Below are 23,795 nucleotides of genomic sequence, written 5' to 3'. Positions count from 1 at the left end.
CTCACCTTGGTATTGAAAGTAATATATTTGCCAAATCTCCCACCTTCGATGTCATGACTATCATCAGTGACAGAAAACTTTACACTTAGGAACAAATATGATATGGCTAAAAGTACAAGTCAGACCCATGTGTTCTCAAGTCACGACTTCTATCTGGTCAATAACACGAAAAGCCAAAAAAAAAATCACTTAAGATGGCAGCAGATTCTGCCATTACAGATTTTGTGCCCCAATTGTGATCAAGGAAATTATTACCTGTACATTACAATCTATTTGCGTCACACAACAGGAGATATACTGGCAAATGAAATTATGACTCACTTGTATAGCTAACTCAAAATAACAAATTTACTAAATGCTTCTCTTGAAAGAATTAGGAAAACATAATCAATTAACAACTAATCATTAAGAAGCAAGATTTGGAATTCTCAGTTAACTCACTTACTCTATAAGCAAGAATTGAATAAAAACTGATTGCAGTGCATGCAGTGAAGTTTTCACCAACACGTGCACAGACAAAGAAGTGCCTTGAAATATATTAGTTTGTGGAAAAATGAACAAATGACAGTGTGATTGTGGAACAAGCTGCCAGCGGTTAACGGTGGATGCACGTTCCATTGCAACACTTAAGAGAAGTTTGGAATGGGATGTAGGTGGGAGTGGTTTGGAGGGCTATTGTCCCTGTGCACGTATGGGAGTAAGCAGATTAATAGTTTGGCACAGACTAGATGGGTCGATGGACCTGATTCTACATTGCTTATTTATTTAGAGTTACAGCGTGAAACAGACCCTTCCAGCCCAATGAGCTCTGCCACCCAGCAACCCACCTATGGAACCTTAGCCTAATCAGAGAACAGTTTACAATGAAGTTAGCCTACTAACTGGCAAGTCTCTGAACTGGGGGAAGAAACCCACACAATCACGGGGAGAACATACAAACTCCTTAAAGATGGCACCAGAATTGAACTCCAAGCTCCAACGCCCCAAGCTGTAATATCATCACATTAACCGTTGCTCCCCATTGTTGTTTGGTGGCTCTAGTACTTTTATGACCAAATGCTAGAGATAAAATAACTTTGGAGAAGCAAGGCAGAAAAAGAGAAACACTAGTTTACTAGTTATAACAGTAACTTTAATTGAGAGTCTTAATGTCTAATCATTATCATTCAGCTAAATATTACCTTGTTGAGCAAAAGTTCCTCATATTGTTTCTTAGCACTTTGTACCTCATCCAGTGCCATGGCCAAACTACAATTTACAGATAACTGCTCTACTAGTTTGGACAAACACTGAAGAAACTGAATTGGCCCCATCTCCCTAATGCACAGTTCCCAGTAAAGCACTCAGCATCTGAAATAAGGAGTGCTAGTCTGGAGCAATTACACAGTGGAAGTGTAACATCATCATACTCTGCATTGCAGTGTAAAACTGTTAACCCTCAAATAGTTGGAGTGACCATCTCCAGAATATCTGAAAATAACAGTCTCACATAAATAACATTTTGCCTGATCCTCACAAAACAAAGCTATCAGAAAAATATGACATTGAACTGTTAAGTTAAGAGCTGAAATCATTAAGCAATGCCAATCCAAGGATAATGGGCTTCAAACTTTACGGTGGAGCACTGGTTAGCTGATACCAAGGCAAATAACAGCAAACTGTTTTCTTTCACCTGACATTTAAGCACAAGTGTGCTCAGTCATGAAAGAACTTATTGCATGTAAACTTAAATAAGGTCCTCCAAGAGGACCACAACTTTGTTGCAGGGTTTGGAGGCTTGCGTACCTCAATGGCCCATAGAGCTGTTGACTGGAATCAGGGCTTTGTGCTTTGACCTGTTTGGCATGGGTGACCCTACCTAGAGCCAAAGGGTAGAGGCCAGATTAAGAGTGGTCCATCAGTTCTCCAGATTCAGGGGGTTCAACTCAGGGTTGACAACCCTGACTGGTAAAATAAAACTGTTACGGAAACCTTCCACATAAGAGCAGCAGTATACCTGAGTCTCCACCCAGGACTTGCACGACTGACAGTAGTGAAAACACAAAAGGAAGCTACAGACAGTATGAATGAAGCTCCAAACACCGCCAGAGATGGAGGACCTTCATTGCTGCCCTAAACACCAGGGGTGTAATGGGCAGTCAGTTCAATAAAGAGCTTGGTCACTCAAAAGTCAAGACAATGTCCTTTAGAAATGAAGTCGTGCAAAAAGCAGTTGAGGAGTTATTTTATGTACATTCTCCATTTGAAATGGGCAAACACTTTTATCAACTGCCTTGGTGTCAAAGCAAGGGATTAACATGTTTTACAGAATTAAGTTCTTAGATAAGTCATATTCCACTGTACATATTTATGAGCCCAAAGTAGGATTATAGCCCTGAGTACTGAATGAATTAAAAACAATCCTAAATTTCTTTGATATATTTTTGAAAATGACAAGTGTTTTATGTCACAATCACAACAAATTACAAATTCAACACTGCCAACACAAACTAAAAAACTTAATTTAAAAAATTCTATTTGGCTGAATTGATAGGAAATAAATAACACTGAGCGGTCAGCCAAATACGACAATTAACAGAAGTACAATTGAACTCAACATCAAGCAATATCAAGTGAGTTTTTTTGGTGAGTTTTTGATAAGTTCAACTAATTTTGGTTTCGTCCATTCAGCTTTATCCTCACATTTTGTATCAAACACCAATGTAGAAGAATGACCACAAGGCAACTTACCCGTCTGTTTTAACATGCGTCTGCTCCTTGAGTCAACTTTGAAGAGAAGTTGAATGGATCTGCAGACTATAGGGCTAGCACAGACCATTCTGACGTATTGCATTAAGAGATCTCCAGTTCTCTCTTCATGCTGCAATTACAAAAACAAAAGGTGAATTAAATTTGCAATATTTTGACTGTAGCAATTATGTGCCGCTATGTTCTAACATCGCTTTGTTAATTTCTCTGATACAACTTTGAGCATCCAAGACTCAAAACTGAAACTCTGATGATTTATACATTCATTCTGGCCACATCTATTTGACTCAAACAAGGAACATGATATAGTTTAATCTTACAAATGTTGAAAATAAAAGTCAAATCTATTGCCCAATGGAAGACAGAGGGTTAGAGAGCAATGGAGGAAATCAGGCAAAATGTGATTTGGTGGCATCTACCCTGGTTCATAAGTTTCAAGGCTGAGAGGGAAAGTTGAGATACTTTTGAGTAAGTTGTGTGATGGTGGGACAAAATTGCAAAGCAAGGATCCAGGCAGGCAAGGTGATGCACCAAGTTTAGAGCTAAAATGAAAGACAGAAACTCAGGAATTTTGAATACACCAGGAAAGAAAAGGATGAGCACGCAGAGGAAACATTCAGTGGACAACTGCACAGAAGGTTGAAATAGGATAGCACTCATTACACAAACTTCCCAGTACACTCAGTTCAGGAGCACCAGAACTCAAATTAGAAGGATTCAAGATTTAGACAAAGTAATTTCCTTTATACACATCCCTGTGTGCTAAGTACAAAGACATTCTTTTAAAACAGAGATGAGGTGGAATTTCTCTAGCCAAAAGATGGTGAAATTGGAATTCATTGCACAGGCAGCTGTGGAGGCCACCGTTGGGTATACGTAAAGCAGAGATTGATAGGTTTTTGATTAGTAAGGGTGTCATAGAGTGAAGGCAAAAGAATGAGTTTAGAGGGTTAATAAGAGAATGAGTTTGATGGAATGGCAGTGAAGATGCAAATGGACTAAAGGACCTAATCCTGCTCCTACAACTTAAGGTGCTTCAGAGCCAAGTTCTCTTTCGATTTCCAGTCAAGAGCTTGCCATGCTATACATGAGTGATGCACAAAAAGAACACCATGTTATAAAGTCAAAAGAATGGTGAAACAAATAAAGTATTTTTAAAACCAGAAATAAACAAATAAATCATTTTCACCATGCCCATCTTTCAGAGTGATCTGAACATAGAACATTATAGCTCATTATAGCCCACAATGTTGCGCTGACCTTTTAACCTCCAAGATCAATCTAACCCTACCCTCCCACATCGCCCTCCATTTCATCGATGTGCTTGTTTTAAATATCCTTAATTTATCTGCCTCTACCACCAGCCCCTGTAGAGCATTCTGGGTTGGTTTTGGGACCACTTCTTTTTGTGCTGTATATCAATGATTTAGATCATGGAATAGATGGCTTTGTTGCCAAGTTTGCAGATGATACAAAGACTGCCGGAGGGGCAAGTAGTGTTGAGGAAACATGCAGGCTGCAGAAGGAGTTAGATTAGGAAAATGTGCAAGAGATTGGCAAATGAAATACAATGTTGGAAAATGTATGGTCGTGCACTTTGGTAAAAGAAGTAAGTGTGCAGGCTATTTTCTAAACAGGAAGAAAATCCAAAAATCTGAGATGCAAAGGGACTTAGGAGTTCTTGTGCAGAACACTCTAAAGGTTAACAACGTTGGTAAATGTGAGATCATCCACTTTGGAAGGAATAATAGAAGAGCAGATTATTATTTAAATGGTGAAAGATTGCAGTATGCTGTTGTGCAGAGGGACTTGGGAGTGCTTGTTCATGAATCGCAAAAAGTTGGCTTGCAGGTACAACAGGTTATTACGGTGGCAAACGGAATGGTGGCCTTCATTGCTAGAGGGATTGAATTCAAGAGCAGGGAGGTCATGCTGCAACTATACAGGGTACTGGTGAGGCCACACCTGGAGTACTGTGTGCAGTTCTGGTCTCCATACTTGCAGAAAGATATATTGGTTTTGGAGGCAGTGCAGAGGAGGTTCACCAGGCTGATTCCAGGGATGATGGCGTTAACCTATGAGAAGAGATTGAGTAGCCTGGGACTATACTCTCTGGAGTTCAGAAGAATAAGAGGGAATCTTATAGAAACATACAAAATTTTGAAAGGGATAGGTAAGATAAAAGTAGAAAAGTTGTTTCCATTGGTAGGTGGGACTAGAACTAGGGGACATTGCCTCAAGGTTCAGGGGAGAAGATTCAGGATGGAGATGAGGAGAAACTTTTGCTCAGAAAGTGATGAATCTGTGGAATTTTCTGCTCAGGGAATCAGTTGAGGCTTCCTCACTAAATATATTTAAGATACAGTTAGATAGTAACGGAATTAAGGGTTATGGGGAAAAAGCAGGTAGATGGAGCTGAGTTTATGGACAGATCAGCCATGATTTAATGAATGGCAGGGCAGGCTCAATGGCCGTATGGCCTATTCCTGCTCCTATTTCTTATGTCCTTATGTTAATTTGCAGGTAGAGTCAGTGGTGAGGAAGGCAAATGCAATGTTAGCACTCATTTCAGTTCTAGAATACAAGAGCAGGGGTGTGATGCTGAGCCTTTATAAGACAATGATCAGGTCTCACCTTGAGTATTGTGAACAGTTTTAACCTCAGCTAAGAAAAGATGTGCTGGCATTGGAGAGGGTTCGGAAGAGATTCACAAGGATGATTCCAGCCATGAAAGGGTTATCATACAAAGAACATTTGATGGTTCTGGATCTGTACTTGCTGGAACTTAGAAGGATAAGGGGAGATCTCATTGAAACCTTTCTAGTGTTGCAAGGCCTAGACAGAGTAGATGTGGAAATGAAGTTTCCCATGGTGGGGGAGTCTAGGACAAGAGGGCACTGCCTCAGGCAGAGGAGTGCCCATTTAAAACAGATGCAGAGAAATTTCTTTAGCCAGAGGGTGGTGAATTTGTGGAATTTATTACCACAGGAAGCCAGGTCATTGGGTGTATTTAAGGCAGAGCTTGACTGGTTCTTGATAGGACACAGCATAAAAGGTTATGGGGAGAAGGCTAGAGAGTGGGCCTGAGGAGGGGGAAAAAAGTATCAGCCATGATTGAATGGCAGATCAGACCAATAGGACAAATAGTCTTATTCCACTCCTATGTCTTAGGGGTCTTATTCTGTGCACTGACCACTGTGTGGGGGGAAAAGACTACCTCCAATTTGCCCCTCTACTTTCCTCCAATCACCTTAAAATTATGCTTTTTCAATTAGTCATTTCTGTCATGGAAAAAGGCACTGGCTGTCCTGGAGTAAACTGGATGATTTACTTCTAGAAACACCATTTTTATTGAAATACTTAAGGAAACTCAACATGAGAACAAGTTTTTCTAACCCAGAAGTCAGAAAGAGAATCCATGTGGTGTAGCACCTTTCACAGCAACGTGTAAATAAATACACTGAATGACAAGGAGCAAGTGCTATGAAATATAATGTCAATTTGATGTGAAATAGCAAATGAGTTAAAATGTGGCATAGATGTAAGGAGGGACATTTGCAGTATACATTATACTTCCTCCCGAAAAGCAGGGAATTGTAAGTCCTTGTCTGCATCACTTTCCCAAAATACCAAAGCAGATTAACTGATCAAACAATCTCTGTTTGAGGAACACTATGTGCAAAATAGCTGCAACATTGTGTACATCAGAACCTCCCATAAAAGGATTTATTGAAAATACTACACGTGTATTTCTTGGAATATGATGTTTGTGCAGCATACAATGTCACAAGTTCTTTTTAAAATAGAGAAACTAGGTACAGCAACTTCTCCCAATAAAAGCAGGATAATATGACCTGAAAAACTGCAGATACTTAGAAACAAATTGCGTGCAGACAAATTAGCCATAGAACTATTAAGCTTGATTATCAGGACAACTACTATCTTCACCAACAGGCTACAACACCACCACCACATGCAACCCTACACTTAACATGATATTTGTATAAGGGGCAACAAAGAAGTTCTCACTGTGAATGTTATTCTTGTGAGTTCAAAAGCAGGCGCAATGTTGTACCTGACTGCATTAAAGTCAAGGCTGCTCTAAAATAAGGAGACAGGGCACGGATCTTAATTTTTATAAACAAAGTGGACATTCAACTTACCAATTCATGGCCACTACGACCCTGGTATTGGAAGTACACGCTACCCTGCTGGGCAACGTGTTCCTGCAATCCTTCCCACTCGGTGGAGTTGAGTTGTAGCAAATCTGCTATCTGTTTATCTTTACAGTACACCCATGCCTCTGCAGTTCCATCCTCCACAATAATTCTGCAACCAAACAGATCTCAACATTAACACAGCCATTAAAGATCAACTACATTCAAGATTCAAGGCTGTTTATTGCCATTCTTCCGTACACAAAAGTGTGAAGGAGAACAAAATGATTGTTACTCCAATCCAATGCAGCATATAAAAAACCCAAGCATACAAATATAAAAGCAATCCTCTAAAACAAAATTAACAACTTATATACATGGATAACTACACAAGTACATAAATTGGTGCTAGGTATACATAGGTGGTGCAGGCTAGGGGGACAGGTTAATGGGTGATGGGCTGGGTTACAGGTGGAGGTGCTGATCAGCCTGACAACTTGGGGGAAAGTAGATGTTTTTGAGTCACGTGGCCCTGGAGTGGATGCTGCGTAATCTCGTCCCCGATAGGTGTAGGACAAACAGTGCACGAGTAGGGTGGGTGGAATCTTTCGTGATATTGCTGGCCTTTTACCTGCACCATTCTGTATATATGTCCTTGATGACGTTAGGCAGGTTTAACTACCCATTGTTGGGCCCCTTGTGCCATATGTATTTACATGCATTAGGAAGGTGTTGTGGTATGTTGCACAATATGCAACAAAAAGCATTCAAGTAGTATATAAAATATAAAAGGTACAGCTATGGAATAGAATGTTCATAACTAGCACTTACAAATACAACAGCATCTGAAAAAGTGGTTTCAAGTGTTTACTGTTCAGTGGAGTGACTGAGGTAATCAGAGGAAGGTGGGTTGACTAATTAGGATGGATGATCAGATTAACTTGCGAGGAAGAGAAATTCTGAGATGGCATGAAGTTTTTTTTAATAGCTCTATCATCAAACTTGGCTTGCAGACAACTGCACAAATTTGTACGCACTGTTGCAAAACTTAAAATAAATTTGACTTCTCTGATAACAAGGGTTGTTAAGAGTTTGGCAAGTGAAGTACATCAACAGATATTTTCAATGTGAATGTGTTTCTGAAAGCAGGAGGAAAGAATTAACTCAGAGAAAGGAGTTGAGGTAAAGGCGATTGCCACACTTTATAGATTCATTTTCAGTGGTGTTAAGTATTATACACTTTCAAGTTGGGCTTCACCAAGGTTCAAGACATAAGTATGACTTGAATAAGGTTCCTGACAGGCACCAGAGGATAGCTCCAATCTCATTGTGCACTTCCAGATACTACTGAACAGGACTGAAGCATTGAAATGACTAGGCTAGCATGGCAGAAGTCACTGAAAGAATCATGATAATTACATTAAAAAAAAACTAAATTACGAGCACCCCATGCCTATGCCAGTGAAAACCCAGAGTGAAGACTGGGACTTTTCAAAATCAGTAGTAGGTCCAATGTGCTAATGAACAGGTCAGTCTCTCAGTATGACTAATTAATGGAACCTCACACTCAAGAGGGGATCTAGCACCAGATTAAAAGCAATTGAGGTGAACATACATGGGACGTATAACTGAATGCCCAAGTGTTGGGAGATTTGTGACAGCTAGAGAATAAGGGAACTTTAAAATAGAATTTATTCTTTATGACTCTTTAAAAAATGGCTTGAGAGAAAGTACCAGAAAAATAAATAACTGTTCAGTGGTCAGAAACGCCAAAAGAACAGGTGGATAGCACAGAAATTTTCAAGAGACTGCAGATGGTGGAAATCTGAGTCAACACACACACACATTCTGGAGAAACTCATTAGGTCAGGTAGCATCTATTTAGACAAATGAACAGGTGACATTTCATGATGGGACCCTTCATCATCAGGACTGTTCAGTTTCCTCCATCGATGCTGCCTAACTTGGAGAGTTCCTCCAGCATTTTGTGAGTGTTGCACCATGGAGGAGTTAAATTTGTTCAATGCTTCGATAGTGATAGGGGACAAATTAATATTGCGGATCAGAACTGCAGCAATATTGCGAGCATCTTAGCCACGAATGCAAAGCAGCATCCATCTTCAACTCTAATTCAACTATTCAACAGTTTGCCAGTCAGGTTATTTTCCAAACTACTCCAGGGATGGGTTATAAATGCTAGCCCCATCAGCAACACATGTAACCCATAAAAGAAAATTCTTGCTCCAGAACAAAGTTTCTATAAAGCCATGTCGTAGAAATTCTTTATTTCTACAAGTGTTGCCAGTAAGTGCAGAATAGCATGAAAGTCTGCAGAAGCACAGTGTAATTAAAGAGTAAATGAACATTACTATACATTTTCCATTTCAACATCTTGTTTGCAAATAGGTTCTCAGGGAAACAAGTCTATTCATGCATCCTAAAGTAATTGGTTTAAACATTTCTGTCCATTCCACTTGTTTTAAAATGCTTTTTTTTTAAAAAAAACAATCATATTACAAGTGGCTTTGTAATTACAAGCTGCATCCCAAATCTAAAGGAGACAGTCCAGAGGTTGTTTTCAAAATTTTTATTAAGAAATTCAAGCAGTTGAGAACACCATCAGGTTGGAGGAAGAAAGACAAATCAAAGTAAATCAAAAGTTTGAGATTCGCTGCTGTTAAACACAGCTTCTTCAAACTGAAAACCACTAGAGGGTGAAGATGAAAACAGTGCTCTGCAAGTTCAAAGTGCTCAAATGAAGATAACATCTTAACTTTAGTAAATGATAAAAAGGAAGAAATTTGCAGAACAGAAATTGCAACCGTGACTGTTATTGACAGTAGATCAAAAAAGCACATTTATCATGGGAAATAAAATGCTGCCAGGTACATTCAAGAGGACCACAACCTTCCTGTGGTTTGGAAGCTTGCATGCCTCAATGACCCAGAGAGTTATAATGGCTGGAGTCTGGGCTTTATGCTTTGGCTCTTGGTAGGATCGCCCATGCTAAACAGGTCAAGGGTAGAGGCCACACCCAGTGGGGGGAGTTTCAGCTCAGGGCTAACAACCCTAACAGGTAAAACAAAATTGTTACAAAAACAGCAATGAAGAATCTTACATCCCAGTGGAAAGGTGTTCCTGAGTTTCCACCTGGAACTTACATGACTAACAGTAGTGAAAACCGAGCTAGTGACACGATGATAGAAACCCTGAACACTGTTGCAGATGGAGTACCTTCATTGCTGCCTTAAATACCAGCAGTGTTAACGGGCTCTTGAGTCACGTACAATAATGCTGATGAGTCAAGTGTGGGTAGCAAACACATCTGAAGAGCTCTGTCTGATCTTTGACAAGCAAACCTTGAAAGAGGTGACGTCCAGAGAAGCAAGTGGGAGTAAAAAGTAGGAAAAGATGCCAACTGATATCACAGAGAAGAAACCAAAATCCAACTCGTGGCTTACACCATGAGACCCAATACATGACAGTGGAGTGACCACTGAATATTCCTGGCATGTGTCATTCCAACATACGCCCTTTGTGTCTGAACTTTTTGCACGTATGCTTAGATATTAGTCATCCACTGTTAGTGGGAAAACATTCACCACACTGAAACAATCTTTTGAGTTTGATTACTTTACAATAATTTATAAGCTAGTGTGTGCACAAACTCTAGTAATCAGGAGCTAAAACTTCCTCATTTAGGTGAATTCCAAATTCTGAGATAATATGCTAACTTTCCGTGACTTGAACACATGGGTGGCTCAAAAGTGACTGAAACAGAGAATCATCTTCTGGTGCTCATTTAAAAAACAGCTCCCAAATACTCAATGCTTACTTTGCATAAGCTTGAAATACACCATCTGCAGATCGGCAGGATTCAGAGCTTCGTGTACACCTTCCCTAAATGAAGAAATCAAATGATAATTTGGTTATTAAATACATTATTGAAAAGTGCAATTATTAAGACATCAAATGTGTATCCAGACTCTCAACTTCACTCTGAATTTTAATTCCCCAACTATTTTTAAACATAATTCTGTATTCTTCATCACGGAAGTACTTCGATTCATATGCTTTAAGCTCTTGAAAACATTATTTTTCATTCCACACTATGACCATTTACAACCATATTCAAAAATTTGGTGGCAGGTTTTTAATCTGCACTACTCTGTCAAACCGGAGGCGGGGCAAAGTTAAGTTGGCACTAAACTGCAACTCCTTTGCTTGCATCTTCGGAAACAGCTCTATTTCCACCTTTAATATCTCTATTTTTCCCTTTCAGGGTTCTTTTGAAGACCTTGACCTGGCATTACACGCTGACTTCGGTTCTTTGCGGAAATGGGACTCACTCTCGGGGTTCCATAACTGGCCAAGGGTTTGGCCTGAGAGTCCACTCGACTTCAGAAGCCTAAGATTTCGGGGCTCTGGAGAAAGGCGGATCTAGGGTTGGTGTCACAGCAGGAGGCACGTGTGTCGTTGGCGGGGGGGAGTCAAGACATCTGCTGTGGGGCCCGAAATCTTTGCGATCTTCAGGCACAGAGCTCAGAAAAAGCGACATAATGGACTTTCAACGTCATAAACCAGCGAGTTGTTTGTTATGTCTCTCCGCTCCCTGGTTAAAAATGGAGACACCACCTTCTCCCTTATTAGGGAGAGAGAGAATCTGCAGTATGTTGAATGCAAGATGAAACGCCAAGCCTTTGGGGTAACTGCAAGTCTGTGTCTTTGCTACTGCTTTGCTCACTCTGAGTGCTCAGTGGCGGTACCAATGCTTGCTTTTTTTTTGCCGGGGGGGACTGTTGCTCGCTGCCGCTTACTCGCTGGAGGGAGGGGAGCCATAGGGGGACTTTGGGGTTCTTACGATTATCTGTCATTCATTCTTTGGGGCACCTCTGTTTTCATGGATGTTTGTGAAGAAAAAGCATTTCAGGATGCATACTGTATACATTTCTCTGACATTAAATTGGACGTTTGAAACCTGAAATAAAGTTTTACTTGATCAAATTTAGCTTTCATCTGTTACAATGTTCCCTCTATTTTTCTTTTAAAACAACTGCAAGGACCAACCTTGCTCTGCACAGGAAATTTATTGATTTATTTACTTATTTTACATGGCCTGAAAACTGCATGGGACATTAATATATAGGCACAGGAGCATTACAGTTACTGCACAGTTGCACACCTGCACGGCTAAGAGAGAATAGTAATCTGTTATCAGGTTATACTGAGCCAATATTATGCTGAAACTTTGATTTCAGCAGAATATTGGTACAGTATAACCTGGTAACAGACTGAACAATATAGAAGGGACACTTTCCCAATACAAGGTATATTGTGAGCAGTTTTGTGCCCCTTTTCTTAGAAAGGATGTGCTGCAACTGTAGGGGGTTCAGGAAAATGATTCCAGGTTTGAACAGCTTGTCATATGAAGAGTGTTTGACTGCTCTGGGCCTTTATTCTGCAGAATTCAGAAGAATGAGGGGTGACCTAATTGAAACCTATCAAATGGTGAAGGGCCTTGATAGAGTGGACGTGGAGAGGATGTTTCCTGTGGTGAGCGAGTCCAAGACCAGAGGACACAGCCTCAGAATAGAGGGGCATCCTTTTAGAATGGAGATGAGGAATTTCTTTAGCCAAAGAGCGGTGTATCCATGGAATTCTTCACCAGAGGCAGCTATGGAGGCCAAGTCTTTATGCATATTTAAGGCAGAGGTTGATAGATTCTTGATTGATAATGTTAAGAAGGGATATGGGGAGAAGACAGAAGATTAGGGCTGAGAGGAAAATTGGATCAGCCATAATGAAATGGCGGAACAGTCTTGATGGGCCAAATGGCCTGATTCTGCTCCTATATCTTATGGTCTTATCAACATATCAGAGTCAGTTTTATTATGTCCAGCATATGTCATGAAATGTTGTCTTTGCTGCAGCAGTACAATGCAATGCATAATAGAAAACGTGAATTACAGCAAGTACTGATGTATTAAATAGTTAAATTAAATAAGTAGTGCAAAAATAGGAATAAAAAATGTAATGAGGTCATGTTCATGGGTTCAATGTCCATTCAGAAATCCAATTAATCTTTCAACATCTATAAACCTGAATTTCTTTTAGGAACAGACCTTTTGCACATTTGCAGCATTTCCTACTCTGAATAGCTCCTTGTGTCCCAGCAATGTTTTTATCTTTTCAAAAACATTTTTAAAAAAAACAAACCTGTTTAAAAATACTGCTGCAACGACTGCAAACCCACTGCAGTTTCAGAGAGTGAACATTAACCACATGGCAACAAACAAGGCCCTGTTGGCAGTTCTCCTGCCCAGAGATTAAATTTCCAAGATAGATGAAGGGCTGCTCTGCAATTGCTGCACTGCTTAATGAACTGAAAGCAGATACAAAGAAAACATTGTTACAAGATAAAAATTAAAATTATTGACTTCAAATTAACCAGTTACACCATTTCCCTAAACATTAACAATGTCAATTCACTGAAATTCTTGCTACCATCATTCCTAAATCTCACTTCACACAGGTCAGTTTCAACCAGTATCTATAATATCCCTCACCATTCCCCATTACTGTTTCCATCTTTCACCTCATCTCCTTATCTGGCCATCACCTCCCTCGGGAACTCCCCCTCCTTCCCTTTCTTCCATGGTCTTCTAACCCCTCCTATCAGATTCCCCTTCTCCAGCCCTTTGTCTCAGTCATCAACTTCCCAACTCTTTTCTTCATCTTTTACCCCTCTCCCAGTTTCACCTACCACCTCGCACTTCTTCCTCCTCTCCCCCCACCTTCTTACTCCAACTTCTCCACTTCCTTTCCACTCCTGATAAGGAGTCTCAGCCCGAAACATCAACTGTTTACTCTTTTCTAAATATGCTGCTTGGCCTGCTGAGTTCATGCAGCATTTTGTTGTGTGTCTCTTTAATATCCGACTGTGTTAATAAAGTTACATTTTTCAGCTTAATTGCACAGTACTTTCCTTCTACAGAGCTATGCAAGAAATAAGCTATGTTTGATTACTTTGTGTAAAATAGCAGCAGTTGTTAGTTTACATCATCGTTCCTGTGACTTTGCCCTTGTAACACTATGAAGCTATAATTGGTTAAACTGCTCTCAATTCTCGTATTGTATAGGAGTACACACAATGGAGGAATTGGGACAAAACGTGACAGAGGAGTCTTTCTGCCCTTTCCCGGTTGTTCAAACATTAGTACCAACTTGGGCTTTTGTGTTGGGAATTGACCGAGAAACTGCGAAGTTTCTCGAAGGCCCACAATTCATTTTTTGCATTCTGTTCTGCATCAACTTTCAAATATTTATTATTTAAGTTACAAGTTAAAAAGAAAGCAAAATATGAAAACTATTTTCCTATGGATATTATGCTTCTAAAATTAATAAATTACAATGTCAATAATTAAATTATAAACTACAAAAAGTTTAGGAAGCCCAAAAGCAATGAACACAGGGTCTGTCAACTTAGTATATTAACCTTTTAAAGTAAACAAAATGCAAATAACCATACCAACCTTTTACCGTCCAGTGAAGACAACTCAAGGATAGAGAGACTGCTAGAAGGCACAAATCTGCAGTACACATTGTTGTGTCTGAAACAGAATTTGAACAGATTAAAATGAGATGGATTTTATTGTCAGGAAGAAAAAAAAACACTGTACGGCCAACATGATGTCCTTCAAACATATAATCTTAACTACAGGACAAGATGACTCAGTCTTTTTAATTGGATCCAAGAATAGTCCTTTAAAAACATAGTTGAGTACATAAGACAAGATATCAACAAGTAAAAATACATTTCTCAGTAATAAAGATGCCAGAAACATTGAGAATCAGTATTTTTGAAGAAATGAATAACTGACGTAAAACAGTAACCCTCCTACTTGCCCACTGCAACTAACACGAAAATGTTTTCAGTACTCAACATCTATACAAAACCTACAGTATTTTAGCATTCTCTTTATTTCCAAGCTAAATGCCCCTGAAGGGCCAAAGCAGTGAATTAATCACCTCTTGAGACCCAGTTACAATCTATTCAAGATTGATTAAATCAAAACTATGACAATTTGCCAGCTGCAAGGGTCCCATGTGGCAGTCATTTAGATTGAGCACGAGGAAACTCATTTCAGTAAGGAGTTTAAACCTTTGAACCTGAGAGGTGAGCATAAATGCTGTGCCAAATGGTAACAAATTAGGAATCATGGGAAATCTGACATTAAAATCCAATAACTACTGAAACCCAACAGATGGGTGCAAAAAGTGATAAACACCACAAATTAAATGCTGATCTTTCACCTCAATGGGTCTACGTGACAAAAGGAGTTAGGCTTTAGAACAGACTCATGTATTTATTTTTGAGCACTGCACCTTGGAACTTGAAGAGGTGCAATACATAAATTATGAAGACTTGTTACATAAATTTGGCTTGTATTCTCTTGTGTATAGGTGAATTGATAGACAATTTCATTCAAGTGTTTGAGATGACCATTAGATGGTAATTAGTACCCTAGGTGGATAGGCAAGGGGAAATCCAAACTTAAAAAGTGAGCTGAAGCCATAAAACACATTTGCCTACAAAGGCCAATCGAAATCTAGAGTTCTCTTGCAAAGGTCATGGAGCTATTGACATACTGGTGACCAGATGACAGATTTGAAAAGTGAGAGCATCAAGGGAGCTGGAGCCAATGCAAATAAATCAAATCAATGGGCAGCGAAAGTAGGTGACAGCCGACTCAAAAAGGCTTTCATGTTCATAAATTAAAAAACTAACCTGGATATAATTCTCTCCAAATTATGAAATACCACCATCGTTCCTGGTAAGATCCCAATGGTATACGTAAATTGTAAGAGATCTACATAGACATTCAAGGCCGTGGCTCTATTCAGAACTTGTCCAACAGTGAACTTCAGATCCCAGTCACCAGGAACGAATACACCTATAAACAAGAAAGAGGCAAAGAGTGTTAAATGCAACAAAATTCATTCACCAGGTAAACATTAAGAAATTAACCTTACTGTAAGCATCCTGGCAAACATGTCGAGCATAAAAAAAGTTGAAAGCTCCACCTAAAAGATAATTCTTTCCTTGACCTTCCCAATGGTGGGAAAGAAAGTGGTATGTTTTTCCTTTCTTTACTGAGAAAACAGGGAATCACCTCTTAGCATCTTCCCTGGTCAGCAGTATCCAGGAGTTGATGAGAAATTCTGAACAAATCAACGCATCCAGCATTTGTCACATATTATTGCTACAATACATTGCAACATTTCAACCCAACACAAGACACCAATTTCAGAAAAACACTATATAATTTTGTGTACAGCTGGTAATACTGCATTCTTACCTTTAGTATCTATATCGGTTATAGGAGCTGCAAAGTTGGACCATCGTTTGGATTCTAAGCACACTCTTTCCAATACAATTCCAGTGAAAGAGACAAGCGATGCTGAGGAACTGTTAGACAATCCAAATAAGACTCTAATTGAGGATATTACAACAGTGCCAATTCGCCTTTTTGGATTTCTGTTAGTTACATTTAAGGTTATTTAAAAAAAACTTGAGAAAAGTTTCAAACAGAAGTTAACATATGGACTTATAGAAATATAGGGAACATCAACATTCCTTTGAAAACATGGAATGCCGTATTGCATGAGCAATTCAAAGGATTCCCACTCCACTTGCTGCCCGTTGATCCCTCTAAAAAGGATAAGGTTAAGTTCAGACATAACAAAATGGTGCATAATGCAAAACCTTTTTCTTCTACGCAGTGTTTAAACTTCAACTGTAAAATGGCTATTTAGATCCCGACATTTACTTTATCTTGTATAACCATAAATGAGTCATAGTAAATCAAAGGATGGAGGACAGAAAAGCAAAAGGATAACCAAATGGTAATATTCCATTTTCATTTCTGTGCTTACCTGCCAGAGAGTATGTCTTGAATCGTGCTTAGATGAGGCATTTCTGAGGCCAATTTTTCAAAGTAAGCAGGCATATTTGTGTGTTTTTCAGAAAGCTGCAATGTAATTAATTTTACAGTAAACAAAATGCTCCAATTCTATTGCCTGGAGAAAGATGTATTTAAAAACATGAGCCACAACCCATAAAGCTAATACAGTATATAAAACAGCAACAACCACAAAACAAGTTATCCCTGTTAGAATAAGAAACAAGAACAGATCTTTTATTTCTTAATATCACAGTAATCATCCTTCACTTGCTTTCATTGACTGTCATAGCTAGTCACATGAACTGCAATCTTAAACCATCAAGAGTACACAATACAACAATACCTAATTACTTTTATATTAGATATAACTGCAACTTTTCTAATGCTGCAAAGCACACTAACAAATCAACAAAACCCTGAAGTAGCAAAAATGTTACAGTGCCTCTGTTTTTCTTTGATTTCTGTATTACCAGCTTACTGGGAATTGGCGTAAAGAAGAGAACGTGGAAATATACTGAAACTTCCAGTCAGGTTGAACGACGAGGCTGCGAGGGCAGTTCACACTCTGAAGAGTTTTCAATGGAACAGAGGAAGAGTACTGCTCAAATACAGATGTGCCCTGAAGGAGAGAAATAAAACAAGATATTAACCTTTTCTTTAAGTGATAATTACACAAAATCAATTTGCTATAACATTTATTGATGCAAAGTAAAAATCAGAATGCAGTCCTTCTGGGCCAGATCTCACTTGCACGGACTTGCAACTCCTAGTCACAACAAGAATGAACTTGTCTTGAGCTGGGATCTGGAGAACAACAAAGTTTGCCTGAAGCATCGTGGATACTAGCAATGAGGCTTGCAGAGAACCATGAACTGAATACTGATGAAGCTGTGCCCTAGAAACTCTCCCCAAAACCAACAAAGCTAACACCACTTTTACTCTCAGAGTTGTTAGGGTTTTTAAGACTGTTAACGCATAGAAAGAGATGAGAAACTGTTGCATTCTGATTTTCACTGAAAGGCGGCTAAACAACAACATGCCTGATTTAGTATTTCAACTCGACGAGATAACTATTCCGTACAAGTAGGAGCTCCCTGTTGGAGAAATCCAGAGGAGATGGACTCTATGCATACATCAACAAAGGTTGGTGCATGAACTCTTCCATAGACAGCAGTCACTGTTCTCTGGCAATTGAACAACATATAATTAAATTCCTGCCCCCTTCCTCCCCCACCCCAAGTGCTAACGTCAGGGAAGCACTGGAAGAGCTTTACAGTATCAACAGAACAAGCATCCGAGGAAGGTGTCTTCATAATTCACTCATACAGTTACTTGCACATTGCACAAAAAATAGAACAGAAATGAACATTGAAGAACTTCATAAAAAAATCAAAGTGATATCTATTAAAAGCAAAAACATTGCAAATAATTAAAACAGAAATTTACTTTGTTCCCCATATCCTTATTGAAATTTATGGGAATGGGATTTTGCCCTGGGTTTAACCCAGTGTCAGGAAACACTTTTCAGTGCAAATGCCAGTAATGTCAGTAAGATCACATTCTGACTCTGCACTCCATGGACAAATGTGGCGCTATCTTTCATCCAATTCTGTAACTTTCACATTCAACTACAAATGTTCAAAAGTCACTAATTTGCTGCCATTTAAACTGAATAAGACTGCGAGTTAAAAGGAGAATTAGGCCATTCAGTCTATCAAGTCTGTTCCACCATTCCAACACATTTATCATCCCACTTAACCCCATTCTGCCTTCTCCTCATAATCTTTGACACCCATACTAATCAAGAACCTATCAACCTCCACTTTCAATGTACCCAATGACTTAGTCTCCACAGATGTCCATGGTGATTATTTATTTAGTTAGAGAATACAGCGCCGAACGGACCCTTCCGGTCTAATGAGCCAAGCCACTCAGCCACCCACCTATTTAACCCTAGCCTAATCACAAGACAATTTACAATGATCAATTAACTTATTAACTGGTATGTCTTTGGAATGTGGGAGGAAACCAGAATACCCGGAGGAAATCCCACGGTTTATGGGGAGGAACGGAAAAAAACCTTACAGATATTGTCAGAATTGAACTCCAATGCCTCAAACAGTAATAGTGTTGCTCTGTTATGCTTCTGTGGCACCCCTATTCCACAGATTCACCACCCACTAGCTAAAGAAATTCCTCACCTCTGTTCACCAGTAGTTTCTTTCAGAAGTATCAACATTTACCAGAAAAATCTGGGTCAACAGGTTGTGATTTCTTTTTTTTTTGTCATGGCAATGAGTTCAAAAACAACCGCAATATGCAAACCGCCTCCCATGATTGTATATTTGTAATCAGGTTTTAGTTCCTTACCACCTGCTTCAGTCCAATGACTCTGTACACACCCCCAACACTTATCAAATGGTACCACCGCACAGCTTCACCCACAAAATCCAAATGCACCTGCAAGAGACAGAAGGAAAATATTATACACTATTTATATCTTCATGGCAAGTGCAAAAAGACTAAAGCTTAACAATTACTCCAGTGTTTCTTATTTGTGTGTCCACAATTATGTTGTTCAAGTATCCAAACTTCTGCTGTAGCTTAAAGAGTAAAAATGTCAATATTAAATGCAGTCATTTGAAGTGTTCACTTTTATTACAGAATATTCCAGCAAAAAAACTCCAATGGCAAGGGATCAGTATGAAACAAACAAAACCACAAGAACAAAAACCAAAGATGCAATGCTAGCATTTTGAATGTATATCAACTGCTTTCAAATAACTAATATTTTGTAATGAGCATTTTATTAAGTTGTCATTAACACCTGCATGCACAGTCAAATATTAATACCAGCAGTGGGAAAAGGAGAAGAGGACAAAATGGAGCCATTTGGAGTAATAACCTTCCTTATCCTGATACTATCAAAACAGTGATTTTAGGGCTTACACCATTCCTAAAACAAGGTATGCCAAATTCTGAGTGAAATTTAACACCAACACATCAGCCATTTAATGCAATTGATCATCTATACCAGTTGAAGGGCAAAAATTTATCTCAGCAGTTTCATAACCAAATTATATTCAAAATGACTGAACAATGCTGTAGAGACAAAAGAGGAAGTAGCGTGCATGTAGCTCATTTCAAGCGCTTTCAAAATTAAAATTTACAAATATATCAACAAACTACTTCGGTGCATTGGTCTGAACTAAAATTAATGTTGCTGATTAAACAAAGCTTTTCTGATCAAATGATTGTTAGATCCCAAAATTAAACAGTTGATTTGCTCTTTGTATGATCCAAAATCACGAAAATTAGAATGGGGAATTTTAAACAACAGACCCATGGCATTGCAATCCTTTATTTCTCAAGTTGACCGAGTTTGCTTGAAAATCATCAACTGATTCTCAAATCAAGCAACAAAAAAAGTCTGAAACATATGGCTTCTATAATTTGGTCCCTCTGACACTGAACAGCACATTTTAGTTCCACAGACAAATCAGAACTAAATTTAATACAATGGCATTTCTCAAATTGCCATCCAACGTTTCTACAAAAAAGGACGAAACTTTAATTGTCTTTTACCACCCATATTCCTGCATTCAAGGATTACATGCAAGATCTCTTTCCATGAAACCCAAGCTGCAATTCATCTATTAACTATACTCCTGGTTTCAAAAGAAATCAAATCCATAGAGGAAACTCATTTTACAGTTTTTGCACATTTTACAGAAAAATACAGAAATCAGCAATAAGCTGATTGTATGAAAGAACGGAATGCAATGTGCCCACTTTCACTAGATTTAAGCCAATTTGCATGTGCGTATCTATCTGTGAAACGGATGAGGGTAAAAAGGGTTCCTTCTAAACCAATGGTCTTCCAGCTGCCAAACAGCAGCTACAATTTGTCCAATTGTTGTGTAAAATATTAGCAGAGATATACAAATGCCAGTCACATACAAAGCAACAGAAATTGTGACAAAAGATCCTACAAGCATGCCCTCGAGAGAAACCACCTGGAGGGAAGATGTGCAATTCATGAATCAATCTTTTGTACCAAAAAATCAGATATTATTTTAATTATCAATCTTGCCTTATTTGCTAAATATCAGATTGGTCTTACATACAGAATCCATAAACCTGTAATGCAGCACTAAAATCATCTACTAAAATCCTGAGGTGTGGTGAACTTCGGGACCACATAACAACAAATTACCACATTAATGAATATAGCACAGTGCCTATAAAGAAATTCCATACAGGGAACTCAAATATCTGTCCAATATGTTAGTGAGAAATTAAGGTTGCATTGCATTTACTAATTATACACAAGAATGGATTTCATCCTTCAAGTGTAGAAAAAGCCACAATTTGATTGTATCTGTGGACTTTGCTTTCACCTTTTACTTCATAGGCTTTAATGGCTGAACATTAGACAACATTGACCATTTCAATCAGGAAGAGTTTGGGTTTTTTGCAAGATACTGTTCAAAATAAACAAATTTTCTTCTACACATTCACCAATCAACCATCTAGAAGATATTCTTCGCATTCATTCTTATTTTAAAAAACTTGGTACATAAGGTGTAAACTGTACATTAACCATAAACTGTATTAACCAGTCAAGAGATACACTGCCAGCCATTTTGTTGGTAATAGTTTTATCAATTTGTTGAAAACCTTATTATAAAAAGTACCTATCTGTAACTTTGTTTACCAAAATGCTATCCTTGCCCACTTTACTGTAAACAAATGGCTCAGTTTCTTTGTATAAAAGGACAACATTGAAATAATGCAAATGTTTTAGATACCTACATCTTTCATTTCGTCATACAACCTAATGCATTTCTCTATCATTCTCTACTGAAGGTCAGTTGCATATTTCCCAAATTTACACAAGCTGAGGCACAGCTGAAGAAAGTTCCATTTGCAAAACCCAACAGTCAATTTTCATTCTTAAAACCATTTCTAAAAATCTTAGCGCATGAAATTAAGAGGTTACTACCAGATTTGTTTGAAAGACATTTCTCTATTGTTTCTGATGACAATATTCAACAAAAAAATGCCACATTATTTATTCCCTGCATTGTACCGAGCACATGCAAGCAGCAGAAACAGTCACCTGTCTGACATCTCATCTTCCTCCTCTTTGAAAAACTTCAAGGAGAATGCGTCAAGTGACTTAACATTTTAAAAAACCTAAAATAGCAATATTAATGAAGCAATTTATGCCAACAAGCTATTGATTTCTTTTCAGATTTCAATTTCGATTTTAATTTCTCCACCATTTTTTAAGAAACAAAAATGGTTTGAAACATTTCAATTTGGAAATGCATTCAGAATTACCTTGCATTCTAAATTTCAGATTGACAGAGAAGCCAACCAGAAGTAATAAACTTCAGTCATTTGTTGCATCAAATACATTTTTTAATCCTACCTTCAAAATATTTTCATCTGGATTTAATTAAAAGTTAAACCTAGAATCACTGATCAACTGGTACTTGAATGATTATACCAAAAGCAATGATACATAAGTTGTTCATTCTTTATTCTAATTGACCTTCTAATATCTCGAATTGAATCTCAACATCTTCCACATATATTACAACTCAGGGTGGCATATGATGGATATTGCAAACAAAAAGAAACCTGCACCATTTTACTGTTAAATCAAACTGGTCAAATGTTTTTTAAACTTTCAAAACTATCCATTTGGAAAAAAAGAGGAAACCTCATGCGCAATTCTAGTTTCATTGGAATTTTTTTTTACTGATGGAAAATGGAAAATGAAAAATAACAGGCAGTGTATTTTTCGTTGCGATTTACCGAGAATGCAAGAGTTAATTTTGCACCCTTTTACTGTAGAGCCCACCAAAGGAACAATGAAGACATATTAGACAGACTGCAGTTGTTGCAAAAAGCAGCGTTTAACAGAAATATAAAAGTAATTATGACAATCCTATGCTTGTGTGGTTTCCCCACTGCCCCAATGTACATGAGGAGAAGCATAGATTTTGTAATAAAATGGCGCTTCCTCAAAGCTAGTCGTCTTCACTGTACAGATTAGGCAAAGCTGAACCTACTTCCGGGCACCCATAAATTGGCGGGAAGTGTCATATGAACCATATGAAAGTAATTCATTCAAAAACATTAAGAAGATTATACAAAATATTTGGTCAAAACTGCTAAAACAATGAGCTTCATTTATGCACTTACAGCTCTTAAATTGAACCAGGAAAAAAAACATCAAGTGCTCGATTTCACATTTGCCAAACAATAAAATTGAATTAACAGAAACTGTACCACAAAATAAGTCATTAAAACATTGCCTACAATTTTTGGGGGTTTTTTTTGGCTACATTTTTGACTGCTGAGCAATGTTGGGAAATTCACAAAATGGTTTTTAAAAAGCTGGAAAAAATTAACAAAGCATTACTAAATACAAAAAAGTGATAATTACAAAATTTCAGTCCCTACCATAAGACTTGGATGCACTACCAAACAGAGATTTACATTTGGGTAGTTCAGAAAATTTTGAAAATGAAATGGTTTTGACAGTTGAATTTTTTCCACAAATTTGCTAAATTTCATGGCAAAACTATATCACCATAAAAATAAGAAAATACTGATTTAAAAACCTACACCCTTAATTATGCAGATGACCATTTCTGATGCTTCATGTGATCCATTCTTTCTACAGATAATAATGAGTTTAAACAGAGCAATATAGGAACTTTTAAACTCAGAAAATTAATCAGGCCACCATAACAAGACAAATGAATGTTTATCCTGCAAACAGAAAATGATGAGCATAATATATCTGTACAACTTTCAAACAAGTAGTAAGATCAAGGTTAGAAGAAGGTTTACGTACTGCTTAGTTTTTGTTTGAATTGGTATATCAAAAAAATTTAAGAAATTCTGA

General features: G+C 38.1%; 1 protein-coding gene across 4 annotated transcripts in view; it reads right to left on the bottom strand.

Moving 5' to 3' along the window:
* Positions 1–23,795, bottom strand: part of ctc1 (CTS telomere maintenance complex component 1) — an 82,548-nt gene that overhangs the window by 14,182 nt on the left and 44,571 nt on the right. For all 4 annotated transcript variants that reach the window (XM_072278094.1, XM_072278093.1, XM_072278096.1 and 1 more), the window contains 10 exons: positions 19,241–19,330; positions 17,349–17,489; positions 16,842–16,936; positions 16,265–16,374; positions 15,694–15,859; positions 14,438–14,515; positions 13,122–13,287; positions 10,741–10,805; positions 6,912–7,077; positions 2,731–2,860 (listed from right to left, as the gene is read on the bottom strand). In XM_072278094.1, coding sequence (XP_072134195.1) covers positions 2,731–2,860; positions 6,912–7,077; positions 10,741–10,805; positions 13,122–13,287; positions 14,438–14,515; positions 15,694–15,859; positions 16,265–16,374; positions 16,842–16,936; positions 17,349–17,489; positions 19,241–19,330 — 1,207 coding nt within the window. The remainder of the gene's footprint in view (positions 1–2,730; positions 2,861–6,911; positions 7,078–10,740; positions 10,806–13,121; positions 13,288–14,437; positions 14,516–15,693; positions 15,860–16,264; positions 16,375–16,841; positions 16,937–17,348; positions 17,490–19,240; positions 19,331–23,795) is intronic.

Source organism: Mobula birostris, chromosome 14, assembly GCF_030028105.1.
Source record: "Mobula birostris isolate sMobBir1 chromosome 14, sMobBir1.hap1, whole genome shotgun sequence".
NCBI lineage: Eukaryota > Metazoa > Chordata > Chondrichthyes > Myliobatiformes > Myliobatidae > Mobula > Mobula birostris.
Note: the sequence above shows the minus strand (reverse complement) of the source record. Positions and strands in the feature narration are given on the sequence as shown.